The sequence below is a fragment of the Sturnira hondurensis genome, unplaced genomic scaffold (assembly GCF_014824575.4).
Source record: "Sturnira hondurensis isolate 20B ecotype Veracruz unplaced genomic scaffold, ASM1482457v3 Scaffold0006849, whole genome shotgun sequence".
Lineage (NCBI taxonomy): Eukaryota > Metazoa > Chordata > Mammalia > Chiroptera > Phyllostomidae > Sturnira > Sturnira hondurensis.
In genome coordinates this window covers 3,122,145-3,136,305 of record NW_028079480.1, presented here as the reverse complement: position 1 = coordinate 3,136,305, position 14,161 = coordinate 3,122,145, and the positions used below count along the sequence as shown (strand labels likewise).

The 14,161-nt window shown below is 38.4% G+C and overlaps 1 protein-coding gene across 1 annotated transcript in view; it reads left to right on the top strand.

The window, feature by feature from the left end:
- Positions 1–14,161, top strand: part of CC2D2B (coiled-coil and C2 domain containing 2B) — a 98,979-nt gene that overhangs the window by 31,266 nt on the left and 53,552 nt on the right. Inside the window, exons 16-18 of the mRNA XM_037050855.1 lie at positions 3,108–3,258; positions 5,010–5,157; positions 8,315–8,453. Coding sequence (XP_036906750.1) covers positions 3,108–3,258; positions 5,010–5,157; positions 8,315–8,453 — 438 coding nt within the window. The remainder of the gene's footprint in view (positions 1–3,107; positions 3,259–5,009; positions 5,158–8,314; positions 8,454–14,161) is intronic.

Sequence of the window (14,161 nt, the reverse complement as noted above, 5' to 3'; positions counted from 1 at the left end):
TATTATTAGTTTTTATGCTATAAGTACAAAATTATTCATTAATGGTTGTTCTAAATACTTTTCTTCTTTCCTGCTAAAATTTCTACTAATCCTTGATGCGTTGTATTTACTATTCATTGGCTAGTGAGACAGAAGATGGTTAGTTAAGTTATAATGAGCAGTATAGCTATTGTAAATATTGAAGGATATCTCCAAATTGCCCCAGCCCTGACTCAATTTCAGTCTCTTGTTATATTTGTTCTTTATCTGGTTTTGGATTTGGGATCTTTTTAAGAATCTAATGATGTAGGTTCTTGCATTTCATGATTTAGAGTACTTCTTTCCAGCCCCTTCTTGCCTGTAAGGTCTCTTTTGAGAAATCAGCTGACAGTCTGATGGGAACTCTTTTGTAGGTGACTGTCCCCTTGTCTCTTGCTGCTTCTAGAATTCTCTCCTTCATTTTAATCTTAGGTAACGTAATTATGATGTGCCTTGGTGGGTTCCTCCTTGGGTCCACATCCAAGATTGCTATATCCAGCAAAGCTTTCATTTAGAATGGAAGGACAGATAAAGCACTTCTCAGATAGGGTCAAGTTCAAGGAGTTCATCATCACCAAGCCCTTATATGAAATGTTAAAGGGACTTATCTAAGAAAAAGAAGATAAAAATATGAACAGTGAAAGGATAGCAAACTTAGTTATTAACAACCACACCTAAGACAAAAGCAAACTGAGTGGACAGCTAGATCAGGAGTGGAACCATAGAAATGGAGATCATGAGGAGGGTTAACAACGGGAGTGGGAGGAGGAGAAGGGGGGAGAAGGTACAGAGAATAAGTAGCATAGATGGTAGGTAGAAAATAGACAGGGGGAGGTCAAGAGTAGTGTGGGAAATGTAGAAGCTAAAGAACTATGACACATGGACATGAACTAAGGGGGGAATGTGGGTGGGAGGGGGTGTGCAGGGTGGAGGGGAATGAAGGGGGGGAAATGGGACAACTGTAATGGCATAATCAATAAAATATATTTTAAAAAAGAATCTAATGAAAGAACACACACACAACAGACCTCTGTCTCTGCTCAAAGACCCCACCATGAGAACCCCTGCACTACTAAAGAAAGCAGGACAATGGAGAACAATTAGATACCGTAAAGGAATCTAGATGAGAAGCCTTGATGGATAATATAGGGGTTAAACTTGCATTTAGACCTGAAACAAAAGTTTTGAAGGGATATAGGTTTGTGTATGTGAGGGTGGGGTGAAGTTAGAGGAGTAGAGAGAGGATTACAATTACAAATCTAAGTCGAAGTTATTTTTACAATGCCTAAATAACTTTGTACTATCCTTGATCAAAGGCTGTATTCATTTCATTCATCAGTACTATCAAGTGCCTGTCATCTTAAAATGTACCTCTGTTTAAATTCTTATTTTAAAAATATACTGACTATACTTTCCTGCTCTTGTACCTAGAGTAAATTGTGATATGATATAATAATCCAACCACTTGAGGTTTAAAATATGCTCCCTAATATAGATAAATGCACCTCATGAACCTTTTATTGTTCTATTAGCACATAAGCCTAGCAAACTAAGAGGCAGGAAAAGAGGCTAAACTAGCTAGGGATAAATTACACCATTAGCAACTGCAGAAATTAAAAAATAAATATATATATGTCCTAGCCTAACAGATTCTAACCTATATTTCTTATTTATTTCTTAACATTCCCCTTCACTGGTTCTTCACTTCAGCCAAAGTGAACTGCTTGTTTTTTTTCCATACATCCTTGCAATTTCCTACTTCTGAACTTTTGAATGTTCTAGTTCCTTCACTACAATGCCCATTTCCATTCTTGACACTCCATGTCTGCCAGTCAGTGGTGTTGATTGCTGCCATCGGGGAACAAAGCTGCCTCAGGGAGACTTCACCACGTGGAATTCACCTTCGCTTTTACTTCTGTCCAGGCTCTGACCGACCTCCAGCCTTGCAGTCTCAGAAAGAGAGTAGGGCAGTTCCCTGAGAATACAGCTACATACACTAAACAAATTTACCAGGCTAATATGTCAACTCAGAATGCCACCCCATCATTTGAATACATTTATCAGTTCATTGTGTCTCTTTAGTTAGCTAGTAAACTGATTTACAATAAGAAATTTCTTTCATAGAGCTGAGTATTTTAAGTCCATTAACTGTAATTCCTACAAACCTTTCGGCATTAAGGGATACTTTCGTCAAAGGGACCCATGTATTGGCTTAAATTAACTTTTACAGGGACAGTATTTAGATAACCAGAAAAAATATTTCCTCTTTGACCTCCCTTTTTCCTCTGCGTTCTCAGTTAATCAACCATCCTTTTGATTGGCACATTTGTTTCTTATCTTTCAAGAGGCATTCCATCCCTTCCAACTCCCCTAATTTCCTTCTTCTTAGAGTATATATATAGCTGTTTTCCCAAACAGCAGCAACATAGTACAGGTCAAATTAAGATTTTGCTATTGAAAAAAAGTTCAGGTTCATCATCATGGCAGTGATGGAACTGCAGTAAAAGTACAGGCCACAGAATCAAAAGACAGGGGTTTGGTACCCAGTGGACCTCTGTGGAACTATTTACTGAACTCCTCCCTTTCTCCTTCTGGGACTTTTCCACCTTCCTCCATCCCTATAGTATGTTTAATCTGTCGTCGGATTCCCTGAGCTGATGAATCTCCCTTTTTCTAAGCAATTCAGCTTGGGTTTCTATTACTTATAATAAAAACTAGTAGTTTCATAGAGACACTCCATTGCCTCATAAACTGGAAAGAATAATACCTGTTTCTTATCATCTTCACCAGGTTTAAATGAGATAATGAACTTTAAAAGTGCCACACAAAAAGTAAGATATTCTCAGAACTGTAGTTATAATCCTTTTATTCAGTTTATTTTCTTTGAAGCCAGTGAAAGGAATTCTACCTTTAGGGTCATACAATTATCTAATTTTCTCATAATCATGGATGAAATGCTATAGAACAACACCTATTTTTATATTCTAGTCTTTTTAAAAAAGAATATAAATGTGTTCTTGAGGATCCTTATCTTAGTTTTTAAATTTTTTTACTTCCAATGAGCTATCAATCATTTCTTTTATATTTAGGTTTATGAAATAAATAAAAGGACAAGCTTACTGGCGAAACTATATATACCTTTACCTAACAACACAGAGCTGAAAAGCAAAACTGTCTTGGAGTATGTTGAGTTTAGTTCTGATGAGCTGGTCATACCTGAGTATGGAGAAGTAGGAAGCAGTAAGTTTATTTAAAATGCTTCTTCCCCATTATTTCTTCGTGAGCTCCATATCCTAGATGATCCTGGGTCATCTACGTGAGTAAAGAACTCTATGTTTACAGTATCGGTTAAAACTGTATTAAGTTCTTCCAGTTGTTAAGCTACATTTTTAAGGAGTTTATCTTGAATCAGATCCTTGGGAAATCGGAAATTTGCAATGCGCACCTGTGCTTTTCCCAGGCCTTCTGAGACGAGCTCCACCCCTGAGTGAATAGACTGCTCTGCCTCTGCCTCTCCTATAATGAAGCCCAAAGTTGCTCCAGAATGTGTTAGTTCATGTTAGTTTGGCTTTAAACTGAATAGGGAAGCGAAGAAGAGAAGGAAGGGGAGAAGGAGGGAGAAAGGGAAGAGAGGAAAGAAGGGTTGTTTCTGTTCACTTGTTTGTCAATTGTTTTTATTCTTTGTGCAATTAAATTTGTTAGCATGTCTGTGAGAACAATGACATTGCTCTCCTTCCCCCCTAGAATTTTTCTCTTTCACCTTCCTAAGAGTATTGCAACTGCTTGTGTCCGTCTGGTGAAAAGGGAGGAAGTATGAACTTGTGTTTATAAAAAGGAAAATTCTAGCAGCAGTAGGGGCAATTTAGTTTATTTGGATGTTGTGTTGTGACCGTTCAAGGCCAGACAGGTTCACGAGATTTGGGCAGACAGAAGAATATTCATGGAGCCTTTGGGAGGTCTGTCATGCCTTTATTCATGGGTGGGTGATCCACGCACTGCAGCGTGCCCCTTGTGTGTCACTGCGTGTCACACTGCATGTCTCTGTCCCCTTGCATGGCACCCAGCGGGGAGCCCCTACCTCCCTTATATACTAAAATGTAGACAAAGCTGGCAGAAAGCCAGAATACATTGTATAACAGTATGACTCTGTGCATGTGAGCCCACTCAAGACTATTGGAACCATTTATCAGACCCAGTCTCAAGGCCATGAGAACACTACTTATCAGATCCATTCTCAAGGTAATGGGAAACTGTTTTCCTTAGTTGCTCAGACATCTGGGTGAGAAAGTCAGGCTGCCTCCATTTACCCTACAGATGTCGATTTATTTTTTAAATTTATATTTATAAGTTTATTAAATATTAATAATTACTAAGATGATGATTGTCCTTATCTATAACAGAGAAGAAAATAAGTAGAGAAAATAGTCTGGAAAAGATAGAGAATGAGGGAGGGCATAGTCTGCTTACAGTCCAGATGAAGATAAAGAGGTTGTGGAGACCCAGGAGAAAAGACTCAAGAGTGAAAAATTTAGGGAACATTAAGAACTTGGCAAGAGTTTCAAGGAGTACTGTTAAGCTCTCTGGAGACTGAGAGAAAAAATGGGGGAAGAGCACTTAGGAATGCAGGGGAAGGGTGCAAAGAGTACCTTGTCTGCCTCTTTCCTACCACCGGTGGTCCTTTCTTCCTGAAAGCCAGCCCTTTAAAGAGGGTTAAAAAGCTTCTAGCCATGAGAAGAGAAGAGTGGAGCTCTCCATCTCTATGCAATCAGATCAGTATTGTCCTCTCTTTTTGTCCTCTGTTTGAGCAGTCTGCCTTGAGGCATCTTAGATGGCCAATGAGGGAGGGCTCTATGACTAGAGCCTGGGGTCAGCACAGAGGTTCCTTTGAGCTCCTGGGTTCCGCAAGTAAAAGTCAGTAGAGAAATCTACGGTGTGTTCAAATTGCGTGCTTTTAAAGTTTTTTATTTGTTTTTAATGCCTTTTATAAACAGATGTGCCTTTTGTTCTTGAGGGAAGTGGAACTGAAGAACTTTGTCTTTTCACATCAGGAAAATTAAGCTACTCTCTATCATGGGCCTTAGATGAAAATGGTGTTCCTCTGACACCTATGTCACAGTCATTAAGATCCGCCTACTGCAGGTAGTAAACTTTTATGCTTAAAAAGTAACTTATCTAAGAAAAAGAAGATGAAAAATATGAACAGTGAAAGGACAGCAAACTCACAGTTATTAACAACCACACCTAAAACAAAAGCAAACCAAGAGGACAGCTAGATCAGGAGTGGAACCATAGAAATGAAGAACACATGGAGGGTTAGCAACAGGGGAGTGGGAGGAGGAGAAGGGGGGAGAAGGCACAGAAAATAGCATAGATGGTAGGCAGAAAATAGATAGGGGGAGGGCGAGAATAGTGGGGGAAATATAGAATCCAAAGAACTTGAGACACGTGGTCATAAACTAAAGGGGGGGATGGTGGGGGAGGGGGTGTGCAGGGTGGAGGGGAATGAAGGGGGGGAATAGAACAACTGTAATGGCATAATCAATAAAATATATTTTTAAAAAAAGTAATTCCAGTCCTCAGCAAAGCATCACACACAACCTGTGTCTATACAAAGGAAAACTAGCAGTAGTAGGAGCAATTTCGATTATTTGGATGTTTTTATAAGTAAATAAATATATATATGTTCTATGAAAACAATAAGCATCTTTATATGTAACAGGCTTTATCTCTTTGATGCGTAGGATTATAGCCACATGGGGGTGAGAGAGGCAGGTCCGTAGTTCTGAACTTCTAAGTGAAGGCCAAGACTCCCAAGGATTCTATTCCTGGGGTCTTTATATCTCCCGGTCATTCTGGATTATGAAATAATAATTTCTGCATTATCAGTTGGCTGGAAAGAAATCCTAAAAATTTTATGCAGTGTCCCAAGACTTCCTGGAAGAATTGGAATTAATTTCTAGATCATATCCACAAATAGGATTACTAGAAATAAGTACAGTAAAACTATAAAAATAATGATAATGCTGGCTTATATACTATGCTGCTATCAGTCTAAATGTTGATGTTTTGTAAACAGTTTGTCTTTACTTCTTGGTAACTTTAAACATTTTTTTTGCTTAATTCATAGGAAGAGTTTGAGGGAGGGAGGAATGGGGAGTACTGTTGAGTGTTTGTAATGATGAAAAATTCTAGAAGTAGGTATTGATGGTAATTGTACAGCACTGTGAGTATACTTAAAGCCACTCAATTCTGTGGCATTGGGTTGTGGAGGAAGGTGTACAGGTGAGAGGGGCATTTTGCCATAGCCCACAGGTGAACACCTATAGAGGCAGCTGGAGGAGTCATTACAGCAAGAGTAGGAGATGTTCTGAGGTTTTTATTGCTTTTCCTGAGGTAGAAATCATGGGATAATGTTGCAATCCAATCACAACTTTCTTTAAAGACTGTGATGGGATAAGTTTCACTACCTGACCTATTGATTAACATTTATGTTTTGCCTCGGGCTTTTGTTTTCTAAGGGACCTGGGCTAAGACTGTTCCTGTGAGAAGGAAACTCTTTTATTTGATGGTGTCAAGGGTATCAGGCCCTAGAGATCTCTTACGACAAAGACATGAAACCAGTTCAAAATATGAGGGCAGAAATGGGAATTAAAGAAAGGAAGAATACTGAAACTTCACCTGTCTATAATTTTGCTTNGGGAGGGGCATTTTGCCATAGCCCACAGGTGAACACCTACAGAGGCAGCTGGAGGAGTCGTTACAGCAAGAGTAGGAGATGTTCTGAGGTTTTTATTACTTTTCCAGAGGTAGAAATCATGGGATAATGTTGCAATCCAATCACAACTTTCTTTAAAGACTGTGATGGGATAAGTTTCACTACCTGACCTATTGATTAACATTTATGTTTTGCCTCGGGCTTTTGTTTTCTAAGGGACCTGGGCTAAGACTGTTCCTGTGAGAAGGAAACTCTTTTATTTGATGGTGTCAAGGGTATCAGGCCCTAGAGATCTCTTACGACAAAGACATGAAACCAGTTCAAAATATGAGGGCAGAAATGGGAATTAAAGAAAGGAAGAATACTGAAACTTCACCTGTCTATAATTTTGCTTGTATCCTACCATACCAGGCATTGGCTTTATTAGCAATAGTTTCCAAAGATTCATCATAGAAATATGAATAGACACTGATGGAAAGTTGACAGTGCAAAATGTGTGTCCATGTTTGGGTGAAGACGTTATTGAGTCTGAGTCAGAACTGTATTTTGGGCATCCAGCTGGTAGACTGGAATTTTTCTTAACTACTTGATAGGAAGGGTCGTAGAAATCTTCTAGTCCAAAATCCCTCTAACTATACATGATGAAACATTATGTATGAAGGCAGAGATTAAATGACTGAGATAATTGATAGCTCTAAAGAAACTGTTTCAAGTTAGGGCTGAATTCCTTCTGCAGTTAGCCCACAGCTGAAGTCACCAAGGATGCATTATAAGTCTACCTCATCTTTTATGGTTCTCCTACTTCCAAAGATGGCCTCGTACTACCAGAGATACTCTTTGGGCACATACTTCCCAATGAATTGTTACTCTATATTATGTTTCAGCTTAACAATTCTTTCTATATTGTAGATTTTATTAATTTTGCTTAAGCAAACATCTTGGTTCAATTTCAATACTAGCATCCTGTGGAAAGAAAATATTTAATAACTTACCATGCTCAGGGGTTACAGAATACATCCAACAAGCACTGCACACTATTCAGCATCTACTATGAGTATTTTTCGCTACTACACAGAGAGTGGAAGTGCCACAGATGAATATTTACAGAGTTTACCCTCGAGAAGTTTACTTTCTCTTGAGGGAGGGGCCGAACCTCTATCAAAATGCTGTGATAGCCCTGACTGGTGTGGCTCGTTGGCTGGGTGTCATTCAGCAAAGCAAAAAGTCACTGGTTCGATTCCTGTCAGAGTACACGCTTGGGTTGCAGGTGTGGTTCCCAGGTGGGGCTCCTATGAGAAATAAACAATCAGTGTTTCTCTCTCATATCTGTATTTCTTTTCTCTCCTACTCCCTTCCTTCCTCGCTCAATAAATAAAAATCTTTTTAAAAATGCTATGATACAAGTTAGAATATTCTGAGAACCAGAAGAGATATCACATCTTAGCCTTCTATTTTATCCTTAAATGTAGGGGATGGATAGTTTCATCTTTAAATACCTAAAATGGGTAGGTTTCCCCTGCATAACAAATGTATAACCTGCATATTGGATGCATACTGACAAAATATTTTTCTTCATGTTAGTGTGTTAAGGAATGTAGATGCAAGAGGGGTTCCTGGAATTCCATGGCTCATTAATACACAGAAGCTTTTTGAATGGGCAAATGAAGTCAGAATTGACCCAAATAATCCAGAATATTCTGATTTAATGGAATTTATCATGGTAAGTTATAGCAAATGTCAATTCTGGAAATACACTCTGTTTCTTAGGCTCTGCCTCATTTATAGTTACCTGCATAGTTTGCTGCATAGTTTTCTAGGTACTAGGAGGCATGTAAATTTAAATCCGAGGCCTCATGATTGATACTTTGCCACTACTAGCCCACAGCACACCCTAGCGGCTAACCCTCAGGCTAGCATCTGTTGTACACTTACTGAGTGCCAGGTATATTATTAGGTGCTAGGGATATAAAGGAGACTTGCAGGCATATTTCTTCCCTCAAAGACTCCATATATTCATGTCTCCTACTCTTCCTTATAGTCAACTGAACTGCTCATAGAAATATGATACATGTGCCCCAAATATGCTTTCTTTACATATTTATCCATGTCATTCCCTCTTCTTAGAAGGCCACCCACAGAGGCTATCTTACCCACCCTGCAAATCTGATAAAACATGTCTTTGGTAACATAAGTTAAATATGTGCTTGTTTTTCCTTACCCTCCTGTTAACTTTTTTCTTTTTATAAACATTTATGGTTCTAATTTCATTATGCCTTAGGTTGCAGCTATTCGTTAATGTGTTTTATCCCTCCTTGTGGAACTACAGTTAATACATCTTCATCTCTCTTATGGCAACTGGTATTTTCCTTACATGTGCCATGTACTCCTATTTGCATTCATTGAATAAAGCAGTGCTTAAATGCGTTATTGCAGTTAAGTTTGCCTAGATCAGAGCTTCCCAACTAATGCGCTAAATTGGTTACATGTGTAGAGATCTATTCTCTCAACTCATAGGATAACCAGATGTAGACAGACTCATCTTTCAACCTGGTGTGCAATACAGATATTTTTAATGTATGATTATTTTAAAAGTTTGTTTTCAATATTTTTATTTTTAAGCTACAGTTGATACACAACATTATATTAGTTTCAGGTGTACAACCCCATGATTAGACATTTAGATAACTTACAAAGTGATCACCCCAATAAATTTAGTAATTATCTGACACTACATGTAGTTATTATAATATTATTTTTAATTATATTTCGTTGATTATGCTACCCCACTTTCCCCCCAACTCCCCCCCTGTCTGGTACCCCTATTTCCTCCAGCAATCCCTCACTTAGTTCATGTCCATGGGTTGTGCATGTAAGTTCTTTGGCTTCACATTTCCAATATTGTTCTTAATTTCCCCTTGTCAATTTTGTACCTACTGATTTATGCTTCTTAATCCCTGTACCTTTTCCCCCATTTCCCCACTTCTCCTTTCCAACTGATAAGTGTCCAAGTGATCTCCATATCTATGATTCTGTTCCTGTTCTGGTTGTTTGCTTGGTTTGTTTTGTTGATAGTTGTGAATTTGTTGCCATTTTAATGTTCATAGTTTTGATCTTCTTTAAATAAGTCCCTTTAACATTTCATATAATAATTGCTTAGTGATGATGAACTCCTTTAGCTTTACCTTGTCTGGGAAGCACTTTACCTGCCCTTCAATTCTAAATGATAGCTTTGCTGGATAGAATAATCTAGGTTATAGGCCCTTGCTTTTCATCAGTGTGAATACTTCTTGCCAGTCTCTTCTAGCCTGGGAAGTTTCTTTTGAGAAATCAGCTGACAGTCTTATGGAAACTGCTTTGTAGGTAACTCTGCTTTTCTCTTGCTGCTTTTAAGATTCTCTCTATATCTTTAATCTTTGACATTTTAATTATGATGTGTTTTGGTGTGGTCCTCTTTGGGTCCAACTTGTTTGGGACTCTCTGTACTTCCTGGACTTGTATGTCTATTTCTTTCACCAAAGTAGGGAAGTTTTCTTTCATTATTCTTTCAAATAAGTTTTCAGTCTCTTGCTCTTTCTCCTCTCCTTCTTGCATCTCTGTAATTCAAATATTGGTACATTTGGGGATGTCCCAGAAGCTTCTTATTGTATCCTCGTTCTTTTTAATTCTTTTTTTCCCCTTGCTTTTCTGATTGCATGCTCCTTTCTTCCTTATATTTCAAATCATTGCTTTGAATCTCGGTTTCATCCTCTCCACTGTTGGTCACTATAGTTTTTTCTTTATTTCACTTAGTGTAACCTTCATTTCTGCCTGGATCTTTTTTATGCTGTTGTCAGTGAGTTCTTTGAGCACCCTGTTAACCAGTGTTTTGAACTCTGTATCTGAAAGGTTGGTTATCTCCATTTCATTTTCATTACTTTTTGGAGTTTTCTGTTCTTTCTTTTTCTTAAATATTTTTAAGATTTTATTTATTTATTTTTAGAGGGGAAAGGAAGGAGAGAGAGAGAAATATCAATTTATGGCTGCCTCTGGTGTGTCCCCTACCGGGAACTGGCCTGCAACCCAGGCATGTGCTCTGACTGGAAATCAAACCGCTATCGTGTGGTTTGCAGGCCCGTGCTCAATCCACTGAGCTACACCAGCCAGGGCCTGTTCTTTCAACTGGGCCATATTTCTTTGCCTCCTCAATTTGGCAGCCTCCCTGTGTATTAAGTAGAGCTGCTTTGACTTCTTGTCTTACTAGCATGGCCTATTGTAGAAGAGCAGACCCGTCTAGATGAATGTGGCTTTTTTACATCCTTGGTTTTTGGGCTTCCATACAGCTTGATTTTCTGATGGTTCTGGGTGCTATTTGTTTTGTAATCTAGTTGTAATTTTTTCTGTAGTTGTGAAAGGAGGTGAAGCATGTTTACCTACACCTGCATCTTCTCAATAGACATTTAGATTGCTTCAAATTTTTTTCATTATAAAAGTAGTTTCCTCAATGAATATTATTGTATGTATCTCTGGGGCATATGTGTGAAGATTTTAGGTTGGAAGTCTCCAAAGTGGAACATATATAATCCAGGGAATATATAATTTTGGTCTGCTCCTTTTAAGCATTGTTCTCCTGTCTTTGTCCTCCTTCCGCCATCCTCCTGATCCTCTGGTTTCTCCTCCAAGTCATAATATTATTAACTATATTCCCTATGCTGTACTTTACATCCCATGACTATTTTGTAACTACCAATTTGTACTTCTCATTACTTTTTAAAGTATATTTTATTGATTATGCTATTACAGTTTTTCCAAAATTTCCCTCCTTTATAACCTCTGCCCTGCACCCCCCCCCAACCCTCCAGTATTCCCCCTGACTTAGTTCATGTCCATGGATTGTACATATAAGTTCTTTGAATTCTCTGTTTCCTGTACTATTTTTGACATCTCCATGTTTATTTAATGCCTACCAATTATGCTTCTTATTCCCTGTTCCTTTTCCCCTACTCCTCCCTTCCCCCTTCCCACTGAAAACCTTCTGTGTGATGTCCATTCCTCTGATTCTGTTTCTATTCTAGTTGTTTGCTTAGTTTTTGTTGTTTTTCTTTTTTTTAGGTTTATTTGTTGATAGTTGTGAGTTTGTTGTCATTTTACTGTTCATCGTTTTTGATCTTTTTCAATTTCTTGGATAAGTCCCTTTAACATTTTATATAATAAGGGCTTGGTGATGAGGAACTCTTTTAACTCGACCTTATCTGGGAAGCACTTTATCTGCCCTTCCATTCTAAATGAAAGCTTTGCTGGATAGAGGATTCTTGGATGTAGGTCCTTGCCCTACATGACTTCAAATACTTCTTTCCAGCCCCTTCTTGCCTGTTTTCTTTTGAGAAATGAGCTGACAGTCTTATGGGAACTCCTTTGTAGGTAACTGTCTCCTTTTCTCTTGCTGCTTTTAAGATTCTCTCTTTTTCTTTAATCTTGGGTAGCTTGATGGTGATGTGTCTTGGTGTGTTCTTCTTTGGGTCCAACTTCTTTGAGACTCACTGGGCTTCCTGGATTCCTGGAAGTCTATTTACTTCACCAGATTGGGGAAGTTTTCCTTCATTATTTATTTAAATAAGTTATCAATTTCTTGCTCTTGTTCTTCTCCCTCTGGCACCCCTATTATTCAGATTTTGGAACGTTTAAAGTTGTCCCAGAGGTTCCTAAGCCTCTCATTTTTTAAAAATTCATGTTTCTTCATTCTGTTCCAGTTGGATGTTTTTTCCTTCCTTTTGTTCCAAATCGTTGATTTGAGTCCTGGTTTCCTTCCTGTCACTGTTGGTTCCCTGAACATTTTGCTTTATTCCATTTTAGGTATCCTTCATTTGTTCTTTCATTCTTTCATTTTGTAATCAAGCTCAGTCAGTTCTGTGAGCATTTTGATTACCAGGGCTTTGAATTCTCCATCAGGTAAGTTGACTATCTCCTCATTGCCTGGCTCTCTTTCTGGAGTTTTGCTCTGTTCTTTCATTTGGGCCCTATTTCTTTGTCTCTGCATGCCTGTTAAGTTGTAAGAGGGTAGGGCCTTAGGTATTCTCCAGGGCAGGGCACCCCTCCTCACTGCACTTCAGTGCAGTCTGTCGGGGAGGGGCCTGCAGCTCACCAGCTTGGCTCTAGTCCCACTTTCCAACCAACCCTCTTGTGAGACTAGGAGTTTCTCCCACTGCAGCAACCCCCACCATAGTCCACAGTCAGCTCTGAGTCTCAGTTTCCTGTTCAGCCAGCCCCGCCCACACAGTCTGCCACCTCACTGTGGATTCTCTCTGGCCACCCGTCTTACTGGTCTGGTTGGCATGGTTGAATGTTTCTTTAATTCCTTGGTTGTCAGAGTTCCATGTAGTTTGATTTTCTGGCACTTCTGGTTGTTTATTGATTTTAGATTGGTTGCTCTCCTTCTTTTGGTTGTGTCAGGGGATAAAGGGTTTCTACCTATGCCTCCATCTCGGCCAGAAATCTGTACTTCTTATACCTTCATCTTTTTCTTCCATCCCTAACCTCCCTCCTATCTGGCAACCACCAAAATGTTCTCTGCATCTGTGAGTATGTTTATGTTCTTCTTGATCATTCATTATTTTTTTAGGATCCACATATAAGTGAAATCATCTGGCATGTGTCTTTCTGACTTACTTCACTCATTACAATACCCTCTAGGTCTATCTATGTTGTTGCAGATGGCAAGGTTTCATTCTATTATATGGCTGATAATATTCCATTGTATATATGCGTCACTTCCTTATCCATTTATTTATTAATGGACACTTAGGTTCTTTTTATTTCTTGGCTATTGTGAGTAATGCTGCAGTAAACCTATGGATGTATGTGTCTTTTTGATATAGAGTGTTTGGTTTCTTTGGATAAATACCCCAAAGTGGAATTGCTGGGTCTTCTTTGTCTGTTGGTATAGCCTTTGTTTTAAAATCCATTTTGTCTGGCATAAGTATCACTTCCCAAGATTTTTTATTGGTTTTATTTTCATTTTTATGAACTATCTTTTTTTCATCCCTTTACTTTCAGTCTGTGTCTTTTGATCTGAAGTGAGTCTCTTGTAGGCAGCATATGTAAAGGCCTTGTTTTATTATATATTCAGCCACTGTATGTCTGTTGGAGTATTTGATCTATTTGCATTTAAAGTAATTGCTGATAGATTTGTATTCATTGCTATTCATATTTTTGATTTACAGTACAAATACTTTCATTTTCTATATAAGTCATGATGACAGAGAGGTTCAGAAGCCATGTACATTGGAGTTTTGTATTATTGTTTTCTGATTCTATCTCTTTACAAATTTAATAGTTCCATTTCCTACTTATCTGCAAACTCTTAGACCTCACAGTTGAAGGAAAAAACATTGTTTGCTTTTTAAATTTTTTTAAAAATTGAATTTCTTGTAGTAACATTGGTTTCAGGTGTAC